The following is a 25,753-nucleotide window of genomic DNA, read 5'->3' on the forward strand; positions in this document are numbered from 1 at the left end:
CACTGCCATATCCAACATTTCTGATCTTTCTCACTGCCATCTCTTTCTCTCCCTGCCTTGTACCCTGGGTCAAACCTCTCTATTCCACTCCATGCAGCATCTCTCTCTTCCTCCCCTCCTTTATCATGTGCAACATTTCTTTCTTTCCCCAAGCACCATCTCTCTCTGCCCTTCACCCTATGTCCAACATTTCTCCCTCTCTCTTCTCCATGCTTGTCTCCCTCTCCTCCACCATATGCAGGATTTCTCCCTCTCATCCCTGTCTACCTCTTTGTTGCATCTTGCCCTTCCTTGCCTCCACTCCATGTCCAACAATTCTTCCTCTCTCCCCCAATGCACAGTAGCTTTCTATCCCTCCTATCACCCTGTGCAACAGCTTTCCATCCCTCTGTCCCATCCCCCTATGTAGCAGTTTTCTATTTCTCCCTGTGCATTAGCTTTCCATCCCTCCCTCCCATCCCCCTGTGCAGCAGCTTTCCCTCTCTCCTGTGCATCACCTCTCAACTGAGTCCCTCCACCATGAGATCTAACATACGGGCCTCCCAAAGCAACAGCACTGGTGGCGGTGGCTGGAGAGAAGAGGCAGTGCTCGGAACAAGCTGTTTCTGATCTGCCCCACCAGGGCTTCCTTCAGATGTGTCATCAGTCATGTCATAAGTGACGCAGCAGAGGGAAGGCCCTAGTGGGGCAGGAGAGAAGCAGCCTGTTCTGAGCACTGCCTCTTTCCGCTGGCCACCACCACCGCTCTGTTGTTTAGGAGACCTGGAGGTGTCAGGACCCACTGAATCGGTGAGTCCAATTTTTTAGAAAGGGATTTGATTTGAATCGATTCACCAATGTGAAATGATTTGAATCAGTGAATCGGACAGCACTAGCCTCCATTCCCACTTCTTGACAATTCACCTACCCTTCTCCTCTCCCACTCACTGGCATCTCTTTCCTTCCCCTCCAGAGTCTGGTAATTTTATCTTTCCACCCCACCCACCCCCAGTGAGGTGACGGATCTTTCTTGTTTCCTCCCTCCCTGTGAGATCCGGTAATATTCTTTTTCTTCCTTCTGCATGCACCACTGCCCTCTGTCAATTTTCCAGGTTGCTGGCAGCGTCAGTAAGGTAAACACTGCCTTCAGTGACCCTGGAAGCTTTCATTCTATGAGCTCCATGCTGCTCATGCTGGTCTCATCCCTCTCTCTGATGATCTAGGTGGGGACAGGAAGCTCTAGCAGTGAAAACTCCCAGGCTGCTGAAGACAGTGTTTACCTCAATGATGCTGCTAGTGGCTGAGGACAGTAGTGCATGTAGCGGGAAGGGAAAATATACTGTGTTTCCCACTCCAATTCTTTCTATTTCCTTTCTCTCCCCCACATGTGCATCTTTCCTCCCCTCTCACCCATTCCCTTGTGCAGTATCTTTCTGTCCCTCTCTCCCATTCATTGTGCAGCAGAACCCTTGCAGCTTCTATCCCTCCCTTCCTCTCTTTGCCCCCATGTAGCATCTTTCTATCCCCTCCACCGCCGACCCATCTCTCCATCCCATCTGAACCGTGAGACCAAAATAAATAAACTGGTGAGACTGGACTCATTTGGAGCACTGGTCTTGACCTTGGAGCCACCGCGTGAGCGGACTGCTGGGCAGGATGGACCCAATATAGTCTGACCCAGCAGCGGCAATTCATATGTTATTATAACAAAGCAGCAGCAATCTAGACAGGCTGCTTCACGGCCTTCTATTGCCCAGCGTTCCTCTGATGACATCATCAGCAACGTGGCAGAGGAACACCCGGAAGATAGAAGGCCACGAAGCAGCCTGTGTAGATTGCTGCCGATGCTGCTGGATTGTTATAAGGCAGCAGTGACAGAAAAGGAGTGACAGAAAAGGAGAAGAGAGAGTTGGTGTCACTCGGAGACGGCCGCCGCAGCAACAATCCAGCTGCGGATGGGAGGGGAGATGGATTGGGGGGGAAGCACTGTTGCTGCTGGTGACTAGGGCTTATTTTCGGGGGTAGGGCTTATATTAAGACCTACCCTGAAAATCATGCCAGGGCTTATTTTCAGGGAAACACGGTAGTACCAGATCTTACAGGGAAGGAGGTTGTTATGTTGGACAGGCAATTCATTTGGGGGGGCAATGCCTTCCTCGCCCCCCAAACTATATCCATGCACTGGTATAATAGGGGAAATGCCACCTTTTCTTCTCTATCGCCCTGGATTCTTCCCAGCACCCCCTCATACCTCTTCAAATCTTCACCTGCTTCAAGCAGCATCTCTTACTGACTGCTCATGCTGGTCTCATCCCTCTCTCTGATGTCACTTCCTGTTTGTGGGGACTAGGAAGTGATATCAGAGAGAAGTATGAGGCAAGCATTAGCAGTGGGTAAGAGATGCTGCTCACATCTGGCAATGATTTGAAGAGGTACGGGGGTGAGGTAGGCATGGGGGGTGTGAGGGGAACACGGTGTGGCAATTCTGAGGGGAGTGCAGGGGCACATGGCATGATGATGCCTGGCACCTCTGCCCCAGGCAACATCAGATAATATCATCCCAAAGCCTCCCTGTTTGTCCATTCAAATTAGCCTCTCCCCATCTGCATACGGCTCTTGCAGATTTCTGCACATCAAATGCATTATTTTGTATTACTTTGCATTATAATTTGTTTTATTGTACTCCACCTTGTTAAAGGTGGAATATAAATAAATTTGAACCTAAACTTAACTATTAAGATTCTGACCATCTTTTGCCTTCAGGGAAGTGTCTCCAAAGCAGAGGTTGAGGCATATCTATAGACATCTGCATTCATCAAGGAGTGTGTGGCGCAATGGTTGGATCTACAGCCTCAGCACCCTGGGGTTGTGGGTTCAAAACCCACGCTGCTCCTTGTGACCCTGGGCAAGTCACTTAATCCTCCATAGCTCCAGGTACGTTAGATAGATTGTGAGCCCACCGGGACAGAGAGGGAAAATGCTTGAGTACCTGATTGTAAAAACCGCTTAGATAACCTTGATAGGCGGTATATAAAATCCTAATAAACTTGAAACTTGAATCCTCTTCCTACCTTCCACCAAGGAAGCAGCATTTACTGAAGCTTAATCACAATGTACTACTACTTCACTTATATAGTGCTGAAAGGCTTATGCAGCGCTGTACATTTTGACATTTATAGACAGTCTCTGCTTGGAAGAGCTTACAATCTAATTTGGACAGACACAACAATTTGTAAGAGAATCAAGAGTTGCATAATCATCGTTGCTGCTTCTTTTGACAGAGTTCAGGGATTATCTCCTATTCAAAGAAGCATATGCATAAGAAAAATACTCTGAATGCTGTTGCTCATGGGTTCTGGATGAACTATGGAAGAGCACATATAGGTTTGGGAAGGGGAGGAGGATGGCTGCTTGTAGACAATGAACAGCCGGAGGGTGTGCTTCAGAGGAGCTACATACCTTATATAAGTCTACAGTTCAAGTTTAATCAAAAAGAGATTAAATGACTTGGGAAGATTCTCAAATGTTCACGGTAAAATCTGACGAGCCACAATTGCGGCTGCTACAGTAACAATTTAAAAAAGGCAAGTCATTTTTTAAAAACTGTGCATTCAAATGAGGTTGGTAGGTTGCTAAATTTGCATGTGCCAATTGCTGGAAATAGCAATCAGCACATGCACAGAATAAACACACAAAAAACCAAACCCAAATTAAAGATCGGCAGGAGGGATGCCTACTCCTACCAGTCGCCAAACAACCACTCCAGACATTCTCCCCAAGCAGTAGGAAAGATGCCCACTCCCTCCCGCCACCCTGCAACCCCCCCCACATCATCCTGGCAGCAGGAGAGATGCCCACTTCCTCCCACCGCTGCCATAGAGCAACCCCCCCACCCCAGCAATGGGAGAGATGCACACTCCCTCCAGCCACCAAGCAATCCCACTGACACCTCTCCTCCCCAGCAGTAGGAGGGATGCCCACTCCCTTCCGCCGCCATGATGATCCCCCGGTTCCTCCGATGAACCACGCCCCTTTACCTTGTTTATGAAGGCAGGCCAGAGGGATGCTTCCTACCTCCGGCCAGCATGCCTGCCTCTTCAAAATGGCAGGCTTTCCCCTCCCCAGTGCATCCTGGGATGCGCTGGAGAGGGGCCCAAGGCTCTAATTGGCCTAGGTTGCGCAAAATAAATGCACAAATATAAAAACTCAAAAGACCCCAAATTGAAGATCGGCAGGAGGAATGCCCACTCCCTTCTGCTGCTGACATCAAGCAACCCACCCCCAGCAGCGTGAGAGATGCACACTCCCTCTCACCGTTGCCATCAAGCAGCCCCTCCTGACCCCCCCCACCAAGGCAGCGGGAGGGATGCCCACTCTCTCCCGCTGCCAAGCAACACCCCTAGCCCCCCCAATGGCAGCAGGAGAGATGCTCACTCCCCTCCTTCCAAGAAATCTCCCTGACACCCCCCACTCCTACAGCAGGAGGGATACCTACTCCCTCCTGCTGCTGCAGTAACCCTGACAACCCCCCTGGTGCCTCCAACGATACTCCACCCGCTCCTTACCTTGTTTACGAAGGCAAGCCAGAGGGATGCCTCCTACCTCCGGCCAGCAGGACCGGCTCTCTAAAATAGTAAGCCTTCCCCTCCTCGGTGGAGGGGCCTAAGGCTCTCATTGACCTAGGTTGCTTAAGGCCCCTCCCATTTTGAAGAGGTGGGCTTGCTGGCTGGAGGTAGAAGGCAACTCTCTGACCGGCCTTTGTAAACAAGGTAAGAGGAGCGGGAGGTCATTGGAGGCACAGGGGGTTGTCGGGGGTATGACAGCGATGGGGGGAGTGGGCATCCCTCCCACTGCAGGGGGGAGGGAGTGATGGGATGCTGTTGATTGGTAGCGGGAGTGGGCATCTCTCTCCCTGCCATGGGTTGTTGGGGCGGTTGCTTGGTGGCAGGAAGGCGTGGATATCCCTCCCATTGCCAGGTGGGTTTCTGCTTGGCAGGAGGGAGTTGGCATCTATCCCGCAGCCTGAAGTGTAGGTTTGCTTAACGTTAGTGGAAGGATGGAGTAGGCATTCCTCTTACTGTTAGGGTGGGGTGGGGGAGGGGTTGTTTAATGGCAGCAAAATTTTCTGGCAGGTCTGAGCTGTCAAGCCTTACTTTCCTGTCAATGCCTGAGCTAATCAGTGCTCAGGCACTGACTAAAAAGTAAGGCTAGGACAGCTCAGACCTACCAGAAAAGTTTGCTTGGAAATGTAGGACAGTGAGGTTAGGGAATCACTTGACGATAATAGAGAATCGCACGGAGTGCTCATTTAAATATTAATGACCTCTTTGTAATACATTTGCATGGCAGAGTCAGAGACTGCTAGGAAGCTCGGAAAAGACCACAGTAAGCCGTTTTGATAATCCGCTGCTAAAATACATGAACGCTAAACAGGCTGGAACCGGTTTAGCGACCACGTTAAAGTTTTGAGAATCTTCCCCTAAATGAAGTTCACTTGGTGTGGAAAGACGAATGAAACCAAGACCTCTAGATGCACAGTACTCTCAGATTGTCAACAACTATGCTGCATTACATGGATCATTCTAAATTATGGCAGTTATTGTAACACATGTTGAAGTGTGTATGCTGTAGGAGTTTGGTTGGATGGAGTGACTAAGCAAGACAATGAAGGGATACATGTAAAATTAACAATATATTTTCCAGTGAAGGTTCCAATATTTTTTGATTTCTATTTCTAAGTGATAGTGACTGACAAAATCTCCTAGGAACAAACCATCAAGGCACAAAGAACAGTATGAAATTCTTACGAAAGAAATTAACAATAAGCAGTGAATGTGATCTGAGCACGCACCTCAAATTCCAGATAGTGGTCTTTTAGATTGTATTCATCAATCTCCTTAGCTTTAACTTTCTTGTCTGGGGGGTAAGAACGATGTTCAGCCAGCTCAGTAGAGATCTGCTTGAACTTTGTTTCATGTGACTGCAGTTGTTCTTCCTTTAGGGGCCAATAAGAAAAGTTTAATTGTCAAAATCAAATATGTTTAACTCAATTGCAATATCTTGCATCTAATACTCAGCTGACATTGAGAAATACATTAGATTTAATTATGTATTTATAAATAACATTTTTTTCTAGATAGTATAGGCCTAACAGGTATATACTGTAACTGTTTATCTAAGGAGGAAGATATGCAAAGGTTAGGGCAAAAACCTCAATACAGCATGTGCATCATATATGGCCGTTTCTCCTTTGTTTTATTTTAAAAAATGCATATTTCTCACCACATGGTCTGACATTCCCCTCCCCTCTCTGACTCAACATGGCTGCCAATCCCGTTCACTCTCCCAGATCCAACGTGGTTGCTCTTTACTCCATACACTATTTTTTATTCCATTGAAAAAAAAAAAATACCATAAAACCCTCAAAAAATCTAACTTTCTAAACTACCTATTTTACTAGATGGTGGAATAGCCTCAGACTTAGAGCGTCTTCATCACAAGGTGTTAGTATCCAACTGTTTTGGTCGCTCTTTTCTGTAATCACCAGCTTCCAACCACCAGCCCCCCTTATTATTTATATTTATTTTTCACCTTTTTATATTCTTTTTTCAATTAATTTGATCTTCTTTTTCCTTCTTACTTCTTTTAAAACAATAATTATTTTGAATCTTTAAATCTTTCTCCCCTTTTCTTTAGAGGCATGTATACATGGGTAGCAGGCAGTACATAATACAAAAAGTGAAATTCATCTTCATACTTTCTTCCAAACAGCTATTTCGCTGATATGCTGTTCCACTTATTGAAGAAAACGCGCTTCTAGATCTTAAGTGCTAACACACATAAGTTCTTCAATTTCAAATCTTATGATATCAGATCCGGAAAACACTTGCTGTAAAAGACGTGCTTCTAAATTTCAAGCGCTCACACTATGTTAAATTCTCAGTACTTATCTTGAGATAATCAGTTTTGAAAATGCAACATTTTCAGCTGCTTATAATCACAGGTTATCCATCACGCTGTGTGTAGCCACCTCACAAAACACCAACGCGGCCAGTGTTTTGTGGTTCACCATTATTTTTTGAAACCACTGCTTCAGGGTTTTTCTCTTTGAACGGATATCTTTCTCCAATACAGACTGTACGAGAAGGACTGTCAGTCTGTATTGGAGGAAGATCAAAGAGAAAATCCCTGAAGTATCGATTTATAAAAAAAAAAGGCTGCTATTCATAAAGTGTTAGAGCCCGAAACACTGACCCTCACAGCTCCTCACACCTCTTTTGTTGAAGGGGGGGGGAGAGGAGTAGCTGCCTCCTGAAAAGTCCCAGGGACTGACATGGATGCCAAACAGCACCAACTGGAAGTGAGCCCTGCAACAAGGGGAATGGTCCCTGAGCTACAAACGTGTTGGTGCAGTCTGGTTGGGTAGGTGCCATGAATCAGGGTGGCCCTCCAAGCTAAAGACCTTTAAACTGGAGATCTGTGTCTCCACCAAGGCAGAGCTGACCCAGGAGACCCGGGTACCTCTTGAGCATCAAAAAAGCCTCTGAAAGTGGATAGAAAAAAACAAAAAATAATCAACTGAAAACAGAGCAGATCAGAATGACACCTTTAATTTGTGTGTAGAAGGAGAAACAGAGGAGTACAGAAGGTGCAGTCGAAAAATGTAGATGCCTTCTACACAAAACTCACGAGTAGGGGTACATAATCCACTGGTCAAGACTCATATGCCTTTTGCATTAGAAGTTCAGATTATTACTATTAAGTTTCCAATAATCTGTTACTCTCATAAAATAAAAACACAATGCATCACCTGAAAGCAAAAAAGTGCCAAATGTGTGCTTGATGTGAAATAGAGTAAATGAGAAGTGAAGTTAAATGTGCTTCTCATAAATCACTAATATAATATGAAATTTCAGTAACTTAATAAAGTATCAAAACAACAATTTGGCATTTAAGATCTTACTTTTGATTTTAGGCGATGACTGGTTCTGTGCTCCTCTTATTTGCTTTTTTTTTCACTCTATGATGTCATTCATCAATTTGAATGGAAAACATTTTAAAGCAACTTTTAAAAGACACCACTCAGTGCTCCTTCTTCTGCAGGCATAGGAAGAGCTTTATGCCCACAGAGATGAAAAAGGATGCCTAACTAAAGGTTCCTTTGAAATATGCTGGAGAAGAAAGAAACGTTATTCAAGGCAGATTAACTGACCTTTCTCACATCAATTTTAAAATTTCTCAGTGCCACACAAAAGGAAGGATTAGGTTCTTACTTCGACAATCCTCTTTCCTGTAGAACATCATACAATTCCTTACACATAGGTTGTGTACCCCAGCTAGCAAGTTGGATAGTAGATGGCATCAATCACTTTTCTCAGCTCCACCTCCTTGTCTCCCTAGGCAGTGCACTTTCTCTTCAGTCCATATCAAAGCAAGCGATAACCCCTCAATTGCCCATTTTCCAATCCGGCCATAAAAATTAGCCAAGCGATTGATGCACTAACATCGCTTGGCTTTGAACCAAAAAAAGCAAGGGTTTTAGTGATTCAAAAACAAACAAACAAACAAACAAATAGAGGAAGGCCGTCATCCGTGCTGGTGGTACTTTTTAAAAAATTTTTGATGGGACAGATTTTTATGAAATTTCTCATGCAATCTATCGGCACCGAGCAGTTGCCTAATTAAGCCAGTTGAAAATAATGATACAATGTATGAGTATAACCAGTTGCTTAATCTTATAAAGTACTACGATGCAGATGCCTTTGGTACCTGAAGACATGTTTGCGCCTCTAGTCATAATGCACCATTTCCCCCCACTAATACTATAAGTGAATCAGATGATAATAATACCTACCACGCCATTAGTCTTGTATTGACTTGCTTGGTGCACCTAATAGGAAATATTTCACCTTCAGATTACAATAAAAATATGAGTATAGGTTTATTTATGTTACACTTATTAATTTGTGCAATTATTCTGTGTCTGGTAAGTTACTAATGCATGGCATTACAACGGGACAAGATATATTAAATTGTGATTTATGAACTTTTATAAAAATACAATTTACCTCTGTCAAATCTAACTTCTGTAGCTACAGATGGAGCTCCTTCAATGGCTGGAAAAACCAACTTTATGAAATAAACCTAACCCCCCCCCCCTTCTACAAAGCCGTGTGGCAACAGCCCCGAAGCCCTTTAAATCTCTATGGGCTGAGGGGCTGTTGCCGGGCAGCAGCTGTTAGCACGGCTTTGTAGAAGAGGGGGTAAGTTTCTATGAGAAATGATGCTTTTGCTTTTTTGCAGCCCACAAAATTAAACTTTGTTTATTTGGCCCTTGTCAGCCTTTGAGTTTGACATGCTTGTCTTAGACCCATAACACCACAAAAGGAACCACAATTGGAACTGCCTGATCCTCGTGGTTTACTGTATGGCAAGGATTTAGGATGATGGTCAATTATACTTGTCAACAGGTCATCCAGTCCTTTGCCAAAGAGCATTTGCCCCTTAAAGGGTAGTCTGCTCAAAGTAGCTTTAAATATGGAATATCTCACCTACTGCCTGGAAGCAAAAACATACAGTAAAAACTGTTTTAGGTATATTAAAAGCAAGAAGCTGGGAAGAAAATCAGTTAGGCCACTAGATGACTGAGGGATAAAACACAGTTACTTACCTGTAACAGGTATTATCCAGGGACAGCAGGCAGATATTTTCACATGTGGGTGACGTCATCCTGGAGCCCGGTATGGACAGTGCTAAAGTGTACTGTCACTTTAAGCTTTAACTAAGCTTTGAGACTGTCTGCACCATGCATGTGCAAGTTCCTTTCCGCCTCACGTTGGCTCATGGTGCCTCAGTTCCGTAAACAAACTAAGAAACCAACTAGGGGAGGTGGGAGGGTTGTGAGAATATCTGCCTACTGTTCCTGAATAATACCTGTTACAGGTAAGTAACTGTGATTTACGGTAACCCAGAACAAGCAGACAGCATATGCCCACATGTGGGACTCCCTAGCTTAACTGTAAGGGATGGAGGGAGAGTTGGTCTTTAAGCAGAAAATAAATTCTGTAAAACTGCTTTGCCGAACTGATCATCTCATCTGGAATAAGTCTCCAGACAGTAGTGAGATGTAAATGTGTGAAGTGAGGACCAAGTAGCTGCTTTACAAATTTCTTCAATGGGAGTAGAACGCAGAAAGGCTACTGAGTCTGCCATTGCTCTGACTCTTTGAGCTGTTACACAACCCTCTAGTGGCAGCCCAGCCTGAGCATAGCAAAGGGAGATGCAGGCTGCCAACCATGTAGTTCATTTGGTTACAGAAACTCCCAATCTGTTAGGATTGAAAAAGTTGAAGGGAAGTCCTGTGCAGCTTAGTTCATTCTAAATAGTAAGCCAAGGCACATTTGTAGTCCAATGTGTGAAGTGCAGTTTCACCAGGGTGAGAATGTGGTTTTGGGAAGAAAACAGGCAGCATACTGTATTGATTAAAATGAAATTCCGCGACTACTTTCAGAAGAAATTTAGGATGAGTTCAGAGAACTACCTTGTCATGATGATAAACAGTGTCTTTGCAACAAGAGGGATCAGCGAAAACATATATAGATACTTGTGTGACCAATCCAGAAGAAAAGTATCTACCTCCAGCTGATGACAGGAGTAGTGTCTGGAGCAGAATTGAGGTAACTTGCGATTGCTGTTAGATGTAAATATCTATCTGAGGAGTCCTCCAAAGGGAGAAGATGTGGTGCAAGGTTTTGGAATTGAGAGTTCACTCATGCAGCCGAGGAAACCTGCTGAGCTTGTTGGCAAGAGCATTCTGTTTCCCTTGTAGGTATACTGCTTTGAAGAAAATATTACGAAGATCGCTCATTTCAAGATCTGAAGGGTCTCCTGACACAGGGGAAGACACCCCGTACCTTCCTGTTTGTTGATATGGTACATAGTTATCTGATTGTCCCTTCTGACAAGAAAGACCTAGTTGAGAAGGTGATCCTGAAATGTTCGAAAAGCATTGCGGATTGCTTGAAGTTCAATCAGGTTGATGTGCAGAACTCTTTCTCGAGTGGACTAGACTCCTTGAGTGCACAGGCCATCAAGGTGAGCTCCCCACACAAACATGGAGGTATCTGTCATGAGAACTCTGTGGTGTGGAGGTTCATGGAACAGCAAGTCCCTGGACAAATTTGCTGGCTGTAACCACCATTGGAGAGATTAACATAGAGGTGAGGAGACTTTGCTTCGCTGAAATAGCAGATCTGTGGCTTGAGACCAATGAGACGCTAGATTCTATTGAGCTGGTAGAGACGTGCGAAGGGGATTACATGAACTGTGTGGTTTTTTTTTAATCTTTATTTATTTTTAAACTTTCAATAAGTGTAACATAAGATAGTTATTTTCTACTTTAACATCACTTAATATACCATCAAATTCAAACTCACATCCAATATCCCCCCTCCCATATACCCAACATAGAATGTTCCCTCCCCCTCCCCACCCTGGCCGTGTATGCAAAAAAAAGGGGGAAAAAAATATACTCATTCTGTACAATGTTTACAAGAACTGTTGACACCATATGTCCTAACAGGTGCATCATGTGTCTTGCTGAAATTGTTTGAAAAGCAGTCACTTGATTGTAAAGCTAGAGTACTGTGTCTTTTCTCTGCTGAGGCAAGTAAGCACATAAATGAGCACCACTCCTATGAACTCCAAGATTTGAGTCAGTTGAAGATGAGACTTCTGGTAATTTATTTTGAATCCTAGAAGCTCCGGAAGAATTATGGTCATTTTGGTAGCCAACTGGGCCATCAGAGGTGATGCAGCTTTGATTAGCCAGTTGTCCATATAAGGGAATACTTGGAATCCATAAGAACGAAGAGTTGCTGCTACCACAACTAGGCAGTTTGTGAAAACTGTGGGAGAGGAAACTAGGCCAAAGGGTAGCCCCAAGTATTGAAGATGGTAATTTTCGACACAAAATCGAAGGAACTTTCTGTGTACACTTCTTTGAGGTCTAGAGAGCACAGCCACTTGTTCTTGTCTAGAAGTGGATATGATGGCCTTAGGGATAGCATGTGAAACTTCTCTTTGACCAAATATATGTTGAGAGCTTGGAGGTTGAGCATTGCATGAAGGAATTAGGAAGTATCTGGAGTATAACCCCTGGTTTTTCTGTCAAGGGGATACTGGCTCTATGGTGTTGAATTTTAAAAGAGACTTGACTTCCTGAAGAAGAAGAAGAAGAAGAAGAAGAAGAAGGGAAGTCTGTTGAAAATTGAAAGACTTTCTTGGAGGGTTATTTGGAGGAATTTTGTTGAAACAGAGGTTGCAACTCTACTTTATGACTGTTAAGACCCAGGCATCCATTGTGATGAGAGCCTAAGTTTGATGGACTAGTAGGAAACGACCTCCAATAGGCTGATCATGCTCTCTAGAAGTATGTCAAAAGGACTGCATAGACTTTTGTTGAGTAGCAAGGGACCTGGGGAGAGGAAGAAGCGATATGGATTGCTCTGAAAAGAGAAGATGGAACTTCTATCTACGTGGGTGTAGTCTACAGACCTCCGACTCAATCGCAGCAAATTGATAAGGATCTGATTGTGGATATCCAAAAGTTTGGAAGGAAAGAGGAGGTTCTGCTGTTGGGAGATTTCAACCTGCCGGATGCGGACTGGAATGTTCCGACTGCGGAATCGGAAAGAAGTAGGGAGATTGTGGATGCCTTTCAAGAGGCTCTGCTCAGACAAATGGTGACGGAACCCACAAGGGAAAAAGCGATATTGGATCTGGTCCTCACAAATGGAGAGAGTATCTCTAATGTTCGAGTGGGTGCTCACCTGGGTAGTAGCGATCATCAAACGGTTTGGTTTGATATAACGGCTAAAGTGGAGAGCGGCCGCACGATACTTAAAGTCCTAGATTTCAAACGTACGGACTTTAATGCAATGGGAAAGTACCTGAAGAAAGAGCTGTTAGGATGGGAGGACATAAGAGAAGTGGAAAGACAGTGGTCTAAGCTGAAAGGAGCGATAAAAATGGCTACGGACCTTTATGTGAAGAAAATCAATAAAAACAAGAGAAAAAGGAAGCCGATATGGTTCTCCAACCTAGTGGCTGAGAAAATAAAGGCGAAAGAGTTGGCGTTCATGAAATATAAAAAAACCCAAGAAGAGGAGAGCAGAAAGGACTACAGGGTGAAACTGAAAGAAGCCAAGAGAGAGATACGTTTAGCGAAGGCACAGGCGGAAGAACAAATGGCTAAAAATGTAAAAAAGGGAGATAAAAATTTTTCAGATATATTAGTGAAAGGAGGAAGATAAAAAATGGAATTGCTAGGCTAAAAGATGCTGGGAACAAATATGTGGAGAGTGATGAGGAGAAAGCAAATGTGCTAAACAAATACTTCTGTTCTGTGTTCACAGAAGAAAATCCTGGAGAAGGACCGAGATTGTCCGGCAAAGTTACACGAGAAAATGGAGTAGATTCTGCGCCGTTCACGGAGGAGGGTGTTTATGAGCAACTTGAAAAACTGAAGGTGGACAAAGCGATGGGACCAGACGGGATCCATCCCAGGATACTAAGGGAACTCAGAGAGGTTCTGGCGAGTCCTATTAAAGACTTGTTCAACAAATCTCTGGAGACGGGAGTGATTCCTGGGGATTGGAGGAGAGCGGATGTGGTCCCTATTCATAAAAGTGGTCACAGGGATGAAGCAGGAAACTACAGGCCGGTGAGCCTCACTTCAGTTGTTGGAAAAATAATGGAAGTGTTGCTGAAAGAAAGGATAGTGTATTTCCTTGAATCTAATGGGTTACAGGATCCGAGGCAACATGGCTTTACAAAAGGTAAATCGTGCCAAACGAACCTGATTGAATTTTTTGATTGGGTGACCAGAGAGCTGGATCAAGGACATATGCTAGATGTAATTTACTTGGATTTCAGCAAAGCCTTTGATACAGTTCCTCATAGGAGGCTGTTGAACAAACTTGAAGGGCTGAAGTTAGGACCCAAAGTGGTGAACTGGGTCAGAAACTGGCTATCGGACAGACGCCAGAGGGTGGTGGTTAATGGAAGTCGCTCGAAGGAAGGAAAGGTGACTAGTGGAGTCCCTCAGGGTTCGGTGCTGGGGCCAATCCTGTTCAATATGTATGTAAGTGACATTGCTGAAGGGCTAGAAGGAAAAGTGTGCCTTTTTGCAGATGATACCAAGATTTGTAACAGAGTAGACACCGAAGAGGGAGTGGAAAATATGAAAAAGGATCTGCAAAAGTTAGAGGAATGGTCTAATGCCTGGCAACTAAAATTCAATGCAAAGAAATGCAGAGTAATGCATTTGGGGATTAATAATAGGAAGGAACCGTATATGCTGGGAGGAGAGCAGCTGATATGCACGGACGGAGAGAGGGACCTTGGGGTGATAGTGTCCGAAGATCTAAAGGCGAAAAAACAGTGTGATAAGGCAGTGGCTGCTGCCAGAAGGATTCTGGGCTGTATAAAGAGAGGCGTAGTCAGTAGAAGGAAGAAGGTGTTGATGCCCCTGTACAGGTCATTGGTGAGGCCCCACTTGGAGTATTGTGTTCAGTTTTGGAGACCGTATCTGGCGAAAGACATAAGAAGACTTGAGGCGGTCCAGAGGAGGGCGACGAAAATGATAGGAGGCTTGCGCCAGAAGACGTATGAGGAGAGACTGGAAGACCTGAATATGTATACCCTAGAGGAAAGGAGAGACAGGGGAGATATGATTCAGACGTTCAAATACTTAAAGGGTATTAACGTAGAACAAAATCTTTTCCAGAGAAAGGAAAATGGTAAAACCAGAGGACATAATTTGAGGTTGAGGGGTGGTAGATTCAGGGGCAATGTTAGGAAATTCTACTTTACGGAGAGGGTGGTGGATGCCTGGAATGCGCTCCCGAGAGAGGTGGTGGAGAGTAAAACTGTGACTGAGTTCAAAGAAGCGTGGGATGAACACAGAAGATTTAGAATCAGAAAATAATATTAAATATTGAACTAGGCCAGTTACTGGGCAGACTTGCACGGTCTGTGTCTGTATATGGCCGTTTGGTGGAGGATGGGCTGGGGAGGGCTTCAATGGCTGGGAGGGTGTAGATGGGCTGGAGTAAGTCTTAACAGAGATTTTGGCAGTTGGAACTCAAGCACAGTACCGGGTAAAGCTTTGGATTCTCGCCCAGAAATAGCTAAGAAGAAAAATAAAAAAATAAAAAAATAAAAAAATTTAAATTGAATCAGGTTGGGCAGACTGGATGGACCATTCGGGTCTTTGTCTGCCGTCATCTACTATGTTACTATGTTACTATGTTAGCTGACTGAGATTTTTGAGTTTGCTGAGTCTTGGCTATCTTTTGAGGTGAAGCCTTGGAGGAGAAGGAGGATGTAGCCAGATTGCACCCTTATAAGGAATATAGACTTGCTTTGAGTGATAAGATCTGGAAGGTTGAGCCTTGGAAGATTTAGAGGAAGACAAAGTGGTCTTGCTCTGCTCATGATGAGTAAGCTTCTGTGTAGTTTCTTCCACTTTATCTCAAAAAAGCTCATTGCCTGTACATGGAATGTTCACTAGGCAATCTTGGACATTTAGATCTAAGTATGAAACTCAGAGCCAGACATTTCATGGCTATAGGCATAGCTGATGCTCTGGATGTGACATTGAATGCATCAAAGACTGATCTTGCCATGAATTTCCTAGTTTGCAGCAGATTGATAGTGGTTTCCTGAAAATCTGGAAGCTGATCAGGAGGAATGAAGTGTTAAAATTGAGGAAGGTGTTTTACTAGTTGTTTAAAGTAAAATGTCATATAAAAGTTATAATTTAGTACCCGGCTAGTAAGCATAATGGTACACAGACGAAGCTGAACGAGACAAAGCTGCATGGACAATGGAGCGCCGACAATAATGCACAGGACGTCTGCGTGCTGGATTTAAACAGTATTTTAAAGTGCTCCGAGGGGGGGAGGGGTTTGGCTGGGGAACACCTCCACTTTACTTAGAATTGTGGGCGCTCCTGTTGTTGGGGGGGGGGTGTTGTGGGGGGAAACACCCCATTATAGAGGAAACAGCCTTTTCCCCTGTTTTTTAGGGGGGGTTCCCCCAAACAGGAGCTCTAACAGTTCTAAGTAAAGCCCCCCCCCCTGAGCACTTTAAAATACTGTTTAAATCCAGTGCGCAGATGCTCCATTGTCTGCGCGGCTTTGTCTCGTGCATTTTTGACCCATCACCAAGCATAGCATTTTGATACAGGTGGTGCCCAAATCTGTTTAAGGTGCAGCTCTCTCTTCCTGGCAGTGCACTGACATATGCCCTAAAGCTAAATGTCTTTTTAAGTACCAACTCAACCAGTAAGGACTGGTGCTGCAGTTATGGCTTATCAAAGCCTGGGTAAGACTGAACTGTGTACAGGGAGTCAATTTCCCTAGGATCCACTGGAAGCAAAAGATGGATCACCCAGTTTTTAAACATAGCTTCCTTTAACAGATAGTGAAACGGCAATTTGAGAAGGTCCTTGGGTACCCCATCAACACCTAATGCATCGAAGTTCCACTCTTGGTTCTGAGTCTGTCTCCATCTTCACTAGTAAAGCTTGGCCCATCTGCCTTATGTACTTAGTGAAGAATAAGCTTTCAGAGGGTGATCTGCACCTGGGACTCCATAATATTTTGGAGCAGAAAACTCAGGCTCAGGGTCACAGAGAAGTATGAATTCAATTGCCCAACCCCAGTTGACTTTCTGAAGGAAACAGATGAAGGAACTCTTTGCTTATCACTCTGAGGAGTGTGGTGGCAATGGGAGTGCCAGGAAGAACTCCTATGAATGTGTCAGTACCAATCCTATGAAGGTGATGAAGAGGTCTTGTGCCAGGAGTGAGTAGCAGCAAAGTCTGTTTAGTAACCTGCACTACCAGCAAATCCACCTTAGGTGGTGTAAACAATTGCTGAGATTCTGAAGCTATGGGATACAATTTTGTTGTCACCCTTGCCCCCACAGATGCTGCTCAGGCACCCATCCAGTGCAAACTTGTCATGATATAGGGTAAAATCATCTGAGGAATCCATTACTATTGATTTAAACCAAAATCAAGGTGTTTTGGAAGCAGATGTGAGGCTTTTAAAATAAAATCAGAAGATTCAAGATGGCCACTGTGGCAGCGTTTTAGTGCTAAAAAATGGCATGTGGGAGCAAAACTAAAGTTCAAAAACATTAAAAATATAATTTTAGAGGTGGGGGGGCCCTTGGGATAACCACATAAAACAGGTTTGCCAATTTCTGACGCATCCCGTTTTTCCCATACACAGTAATGAGCTGTACTCATAGAACTGCCATGTACTATGCTTGCATCAGCTTCTCACCACAGCCGGAGAAGGAATTTCTGCCTCAGACAAGCAAGGGTGACTCCAGCGGCTTGTCTCTTCAGGATGCCTTTTATTCAGGTTCCAAAACCTGAAACCCTCAACCCCTCATGTCCCTATATGATTCTTCGGGGGGGGGGGGGGAGGTGATGCAGCCAACCTCTATCAAACCCCCTGGCCAGTCACAGTGTCTAATCGAACTGCACTCAGGCACCTGTCTCTGCAGGGGTGCAATCCCAGGGAACCTATTCCCAAGCTCCAAGTATTAAAGCAGGCCGGCTAGGCAGGTGCTCTTTTTTTTTTTTTTTTTTTTTTTTAATTCTTTATTTATTAGATTATTCATTACAATACCTTAGTAACAAACATTCATGAATGTGCTCTTTTTAAAGTGTGGTCCTCCTGGCTTCAGACCCCAATGTCTGACTCTTCTCCCAGTCAGAGCTGTCCTATGACTACTGGGAACCTTTTAGCACAGAGAAACCTCGAAAAAGTTTTGAATACCTGAAAATAACAAATCTAGTTCAAAGCAGAAGAAAAGACACCTTCTCAACTTGCTTGAAGAAGTTAAGACTGAAGAGAGAGAGGGCACTGCCAAGGAAGATAAGGAGGCAGAGCTGAGAAAAATGATTGATGCCTCCTACAATCCAACTCGTGAGCTGGGGTACACAACCCATCCATAAGGAATCATATGCTGTTTGCACAGGTAGTATTGTTTTGTTTTTTGTTACTCCGGATGAAAAGGCAACATAATGTACCATACCCTCTTAAAAAAACCCAAAACCAAACCATGCATTTTACTTTCTCAGTATTACAGAAATATTCCCAGCCTTTCTTAAGTGGCAAAAAGATACACATATTCTAGAACAAAAACAAATGAAAAATTGTATGCAATTTCTATCTATGTATAATTTCTATCTATCTTCTATATAATTTCTATCTATCTTCTGTAAAGAGAGATGATCATATAATGATTCACAGATTACTTGATCACAAAATTTCCAAGTGCATCTGGATAAGTTGACTATACACGTTGCTTCTTATGAATTCCAGAAAGCAGCTCTCTTTGGCACAATGCAAGTATTATAGTGAGTGCTAGCAGTATATCTGGAAGACTGTAATCATACTCCTTATCAGGCTTTGGAGTTTCATTCCTGTCATGGTATGCGCAAACTAGCCCATTTAGCAAAATTGTCCTTGAGAGACTACCTTTGTCATCAGAGCAGCTCTTTGGGTACTAAGCACCCTTTATATTAAACAAATTCCTTCTCTTTGTCCAAGAAGTGATAATTTGGACTGTGATGGTGCCTATGCCTTTAGTTAAGACCTTCCAGAATGGTACAAGATCAAAAGCATTTCACTTTAATCAATCAGATCGTGAAGAGGCTCTCAAACTCAGTTCTCGGGACGCACCGAGCCAGTCAGGTTTTCAGGATACCCATATGACCATGCAAAAAATAGATCTGCTCAGAATGTAGGTAGTGCATGCAAATTTATCTCTTGCATATTTATTGTAGCTATCCTGAAAAACTGGTTGGCTAGGTGTATTCCGAGGACTGGGCTGAGAACTCCTGAGCTAAAGACATGAACTCTGGTTTGTGTAAAACTAATCTATAAATCAGAGCCCCACACCCAGGAATGTTGAGGGTTACTTTAATTGCCAAGGATTTCCAGTACCAAAGAAATCTTTGCTTGGGAAACCAGGGGTACGTACCCCTACTCATGGACCCCCTCCTCATTATGTATGTAAGGAAAGATGTCTATATTTGTACTACTAAATAAATATTTTTATTTCCCCCCAAATTCATTGTGCATATTTGAGTTTCCTACTATTTTTAATACCCCTGGACCAAACCAGGAGGAAGAGGTACATCTGACTGTTTTTAAATAGTTTTTCAAGGGTGATAAACGCTACTGAAAGCAGAGTTGCAAGACAACAATCTGACAAATGCTTTATCAAACAAGATTTCCAGATGGGAGAATTGCTCACCCTAGATAATTTTGTGGTGGTGGCAGGTAGCAGAGGGCGGCTGAACTTCTTTTGGGAGCCAATAGCAGCTGGGAAGGGTGGAGCAGAAAACACAGCAGCTACACAATTAATTTTGTTGATCCATACCTCCATTTCCTCCGGGCTCCTGTGAGAAAAGGAAATCAAATTGTTACTATGGCATACCCAAGCTTCACCACACCACCAGGGATGATGCAAAGTGGTAGAGCAGGACCAGAGGACGATGGAACACAAAGGGGTGAGTTGATACCACTGGCAGCAAAACATTTAGGCCCTGATGCTCTCAAATCAGTTAAAATCCCATGGATCACTGCAGTGCCGGTAAATTTAATGATTTCAAAATGACAAGCAAGTCCAAAGAACCTTGCATGCAAATGAGGTTTGCAAAGGCCCATGGAAATCCCACTTATCAGTTGTTGGAGAAAGCGACCGACATGTGCGCAGAATAGTCCATGGAATGAGGCATTAATGTGCACATTCACCAGGAAATGCTACATCATAGGCATAAATCATAGGCTTGCCTTTTTGTTGATGCTATTGGATGGAGGAGAAGAGAGAGGAGGGGGCAGAAAACTACCAGCAAACCATTCAATTGGCAGCTTTCAATGAACACGCATAAGACACACTTTTAATACACACTCTCAAGATATGGTTTTTAACACATGCATATACATATATGGCACTCCAACCCCAATAATGTATCAATACATGACTCCAGATGCAGTTTGGTTGCATTTTGAGATTTATTTTTTCTATTGGTAATACAATTTATATCTGAAGGAACAACTGTGACATCTGCCAGGTTTTGGAGTATTTTTTTAAATTTTAAGCTCCCATGTCATACAACTGTCAGCTCCAGCCCCAAGTGCCTGAGACACACTTTTAACAATAGTGGCACCCTAGGACCAGCTGGTAATTCTGGAGCATTAAAAGTTGGAGCTTCAGTTTGTGCATCACCAGGTGATGCCAGAACATCTCCCGGAATGCTCGTTTTAATAATGACCTTATAGTACTACATTGCATAGCAGAGTCAAAGGCTGCTACAATGTACAGAAAAGACCGCGATGAGCCATTATGTACATTCGTAGATAAAATACTTCAATGCTAAACCTGTAAGATCTGGTTTAGCATCAGTCATATAAGGTAAGGTCAGTTTAGAGCATCGGGGCCTTAGTCTTTGAAAAGCTGATTACTAAAGACACATTAAAACAGACATCACAGAGCATCTGTCTAGTGCTAAAAACCTTTTAAAATTGCAAATAACTCTTAGTTTATTTTTTGATTCAAAGTTCAATTCTTCTCCAAGCACATGTTTACTGTACTGAATGAGGCAAGGTGAGATGAGGAAAGAGATGAAAGGAAAAAATAAAGATCTGGTACTTTCTTTTTAATTCTTTATTGATTTTATAAGCATACAAAAAAGTGCAACAATTATACATTCAAAGATACAAAAAACAGCACTTGCATACTTGCAAATTACTGAAACAAATTACCCAATTTAAAATTTAATAAATGAAATGAATTACTGTAGTATAATAATGGACACAAACCTTACAGAATACTACAGACCAGTGGTCTCAAACTCAAACCCTTTGCAGGGCCACATTTTGGATTTGTAGGTACTTGGAGGGCCTCAGAAAAAAATAGTTACTGTCTTATTAAAGAAAAGACAATTTTGCATGAGGTAAAACTTTTTATAGTTTATAAATCTTTTCTTTTAGCTAAGTCTTAATAATAATATTGTCATTTATAGATAAAGAAACATATGATCAAGAAACTGTTTTATTTTACTTTTGTGATTATGATAAACATACCGAGGGCCTCAAAATAGTACCTGGCGGGCACCATGTGGCCCCTGGGCCACGAGTTTGAGACCACTGCTACAGACTAATATGAGGGGGTGCTCATGTCTAATTTGCCCAAGTACCAAGATGAGATTGGTTACATGTTACCATTTAGAAGTACAGTGGTACCTTGGTTTGCAAGCATAATTCGTTCCAGAAGCATGCTCGTAATCCAAAGCGTCGTATATCAAAGCGAATTTCCCCATAGGAATTAATGGAAACTCGGATGATTCATTCTATATCCCCAAAACTGGGTGGTGTGAGGGAGAATTTGTGTGTGTAAAATGTTCATATAGGCTGTGACTGGTTATGCGGCTGCATTAGCTTTCATCCTTCACTCCCTCTCCCAAACAGATTTTACTGCAGCTGCCGACTTTGTGGGGGGAGGGGGGGTGTTGGGGTGGGAAGTTCCCGCTACCTGGGACGTGACCCGTGACACCCACATCTGTGACAAATTTATTCGGACGTACAGTACAGTATTCATGCCCAGTGGTACCAGCTGAGGCTGCCCACCGACAATCCCACAGCTTTCCTTCCATTCCCGCTCCCAGCCAAAGGTTCGTGGATATGGTGCATGCGCGAGCTCTCCTTGCTGCGTCGCTGCAGACAAGTTCTTCTCTCCCTGACTGGCCTCGTTGGTGGTTTTTGCTGTTCACACCATTGGCACAAACTTTTTGTTTTCCCTCCGGGTATCTTTTTAACATCTTTTCTTCTCTGGTAGCCTGTCTGCCTGATACAATTTCTCTCCTCTAAGGTGTTCTGCTTTGCCGGAAACAGGAAGTAGCATCAGAAGAGGGCTTTCTGGGCTTGAGAGTGCACGGGTCTGCTCCGTCCGTGTGATGTCACCAACTGTGTGGCTGAGCGGATTAGCTATTCAGGATTCTCCAAGACATCCAAGTATCCGGGTAGGATCGCGCTCATCGACATAAGCACATGTGAATTGAGACAACGCTCGGGTTGTGAGTTAAAAATTGTGGGACTGTTTTGCTCGTCCTGCAAAACACTCATAAACTGTGTTACTCGCAAACCGAGGTTTGACTGTAAATGCCCCTGGGGAAGAACCATGCAACTGCAGAATTCTGCATAGGGACTGGGAGGTGGTGGTAACTCACTGCTATTCTTCATCTGTTCCTCTCTCTGCGGAAGCACACTCCACTTCTAATTTGCTCTCCTGCTCACCTCTTCCATCCTCTTACAACTTGCAGCACTCTTGACCTGTGGACATGCCTGGCCCGACACTTTTCTGTTCAGTTCATGAGGCTGCACATTGGGCCATATCTTCCTTCTCTCCCCTTCCCCCCACCCCTAGTGCTTGAGGAAAGTGAGGTTGAGAGTGAGAAATGGGGATGTATTGCATATGGAAGTACAGTTTGAGAAAGAGAGGGATAAAACGAAATCAGGGGCTCCTCTAGGAGACCAGGAGAGAGAGAAGAAAGCAGAGGGTGGGAGGGTCCACCCTAGAAAGGGGGCAGAGCATATCGGGTACTGAACCTGCTAGGGGGGTCAGAGAGGAGGGAGATCAAGCCTAAGAAAGGGTTCAAGCTATTTGGGGAATAGGAATGTTGTGTGTTTTCATGTGTGTGTGTGTGTGTGTGTGGGGGGGGGGATGTTTGAATCTGTGCAAGAAGAAAGCTGAGGAAGGGGTTGGAATTAGGCCTGGAACATGGAAAAACCTTGTCTTTATGAAGGGGCAGAATTTTTAAAACTGTGCACAAATTATTTTTTTGTGTTTGTGCAAAATTCCCCCAGGAGTTGGTACAGAAGCTGCGCTAACTGCTTTAATGACTATTCTCTTAAGAGATAGTGATAAAAAAGGCTATGCTGATCTCATTTTACTAAACTTATCAGTAGCCTTTAAGAATCAATGTTTCTCAAGCCTTTAATGGAATATCCTCTAGCCAGTTCATTTTTCAGGAAATCCACTCTGCACAAGAAAGATTTGCATCCAATTGAGGCATTAGACTGACTTGAGAAACACTGCAGTACATTATATATTACCTTAGCATAAGAACATTCTGGGCAGACCGATGGTCCATCAAGCCCAGTATCCTGTTTCCAACAGTGTACAACCCAGGTCCCAAGTACCTATCTAGATCCCAAGTAGTAAAACAGATTTTATGCTGCTTATCCTAGGAATAAGCAGTAGATTTTCCCAAGTCATCTCAATAATGACCTTCTGTTTTGACTGCAAGATTTGGGTCTAGGAAATTCAGCTCTCTTGTGGTTTAAGTAATATTTGGATGACAGAAGGCAAAGTGTAGGTACTGGGAGATTTAATTTGGAGCCCTGGATCTTTTCTTTTAGGGTTCCTTAGGGCTCAATATTATCCTCTTTGTTGTTCAATGTTTATATTAGATACTGTATTCTATTGTCAGACAGCATAACATTTGTGGTGATCTTATCTTATTAACAGGAAACATAGACATTATATTAGACAAACAAAATAGGCTTAAAGAAAATCCTCCGAAAACTAAAGTGTTATTGTTAGGTTCTGTGTCTGTAGTCTTACAGTAGAAGCGAGCTATGGAAAATACTTTCTTGGCTATTAGTCCCAAAGGATCACTATCCACCAGGGGTTTTGAGGAGATACAGGATTATTTTGCAGGAATGAAATGATGGGGAGATACAGGAAAGAGATATTATGAAAAGTTGGAATTAAACTGTTAGCACAGGATAGCAAAAGTTATAAACTAATGTGATACTCATACATCAATGGGTAACCAGGCAACGGCTCTACTTACACTAGAGGGAACTGTGTGGGTGGGACATGAAAATTGCTGACTTTCATCGATGAAAGACAACCACAAACAACTATTACATATTTACACCAATAAATAATATCATTCAAAGCTGAAAGGTAAGAACATAACTCACAATATGTACAATGCATTAAAAAATATACAATGCTTCTTTTCTTCATAACTGTCAAACCATATTCCCATATCTTGCTTACCATATATTTCTCCTTCCTCTCTCCCTTGTAAATCTATTACCATTTCTGCAACTCTTCAGGCAATACAATATTTTGATGACATTTCTAAATCTGATAGAAGATGTGCTCTGTCTGCTCCCCTATGGTACAACTCCTTATTCAATATAGATAATCGTTTTATTCATTGGCATTTATGGATTGATAAAGGTGTATGGTCATTGGGTCAAGTCATGAATAAGGATACTCTCTTGTCCTTCTCTCAGATTATGGATAAATTCACTCTCCCCCCTTCAGAATGCTTTCACTGGCTTCAACTCTCTCATTGCTTGAAGAAATGTTCTCCTTTTATTTTCTCCTTCTCTCAGATCTCCCATTTCACCACCTTATCTCAGCAGGGCTTTCTCCTAGGACATTCGACCTCTCTCTTCTATAAAGAACTTAGATCGCATCTTTTTTCCAGATCCAAAAGGACCACCGATACTTGGGCGACCTTCATTACTTGGCATGGTTCCGATAAAGATTGGGAACGATACTTCTGTAAAATTGTTCGACCTACCGCCTCAGCTAGCTTGTCACAATCTCTCTATTTCTTAGCATACCATGTTTTTTGGACACCTCACAAGATGTTTCGAGCTGGCCTTAGGGATTCTAACCTTTGTTGGCATTGCTCTACAGAACTGGGCGATCTTCACTATATGATCTACGCCTGTCCCATTCTCGCTTCATTCTGGACTAAAGTTTGGGGCCTTATTCGGCGTATATTACCTATCACTTTTGAATTCACTTTTGACATCCTTCTCTTTAGGGCTCTAGCGGTGATAGACCCGCTCACTCCTAATCAACAATCTCTCCTTAACATATTGATTGCCCTTACGATCCAAATGATTCTCCACAACTGGAAATCTGCAGATACTCTTAATATTGTGTTTTGTTGGAATACTGTCCTCATGATTCATCTATACGAGACCAAAGCGGCAAAATTCTCTATTAGATCCCTGACTGTATCTCGCATTTGGGAACCTATACAACACTTTTCTCTATAACCGTTGACATTCCCGATGACTCCATTAAGATCTCCTGTGCTTTGTATTTGATCTACAATTTTTTTGTGGATGTTGATGCCCGCCCCACTTCCTTCTTGATTCTCTTTTTTTTTTCTTCTTCACACCTTGTTTATCTGCTCCATAATACCGTATCTCTTTCTTCCCTCTCTTTCTTCCTCCTCTCCAGGATTATGTTATAACTGGCATTGGGGTGTCTTTGTACCTTAATATTGTTAGGATGATACATGATGCATTTATATGTTATGGTACTAGTGATAGTTATTTCATCACTTCTTCATGGTTTGTTATTGATCTCAATGCATTCCTTACTTACTATATTTGTGTTTTGTTTTGTCTTTGAAAATCAATAAACATACTTGAACTCAATATGTCTTGAAAAAACTGCATGAAATGGGCTCAACTGATTGCAAAGAAGTGGGAGAGTCCGGTCAGTTCACATTGAAGAAAACATTATGATAACTGAAGATCTTTAAGAACTCGTGCCAAGAGGATGCACCTAAAATTCACAAGTCCTTCTATTTCGTTAGTTGAGCAACCAGAAATTCTCAGTCAACAGTGTTTCCAATCATCCA

General features: G+C 43.1%; 1 protein-coding gene across 3 annotated transcripts in view; it reads right to left on the bottom strand.

Annotated features, from left to right (window-relative positions):
• PSD3 (pleckstrin and Sec7 domain containing 3) overlaps positions 1–25,753 on the bottom strand; it is an 811,466-nt gene that overhangs the window by 18,145 nt on the left and 767,568 nt on the right. For all 3 annotated transcript variants that reach the window (XM_033915196.1, XM_033915210.1, XM_033915202.1), the window contains 2 exons: positions 19,324–19,468; positions 5,831–5,974 (listed from right to left, as the gene is read on the bottom strand). In XM_033915196.1, coding sequence (XP_033771087.1) covers positions 5,831–5,974; positions 19,324–19,468 — 289 coding nt within the window. The remainder of the gene's footprint in view (positions 1–5,830; positions 5,975–19,323; positions 19,469–25,753) is intronic.

Source organism: Geotrypetes seraphini, chromosome 1, assembly GCF_902459505.1.
Source record: "Geotrypetes seraphini chromosome 1, aGeoSer1.1, whole genome shotgun sequence".
NCBI lineage: Eukaryota > Metazoa > Chordata > Amphibia > Gymnophiona > Dermophiidae > Geotrypetes > Geotrypetes seraphini.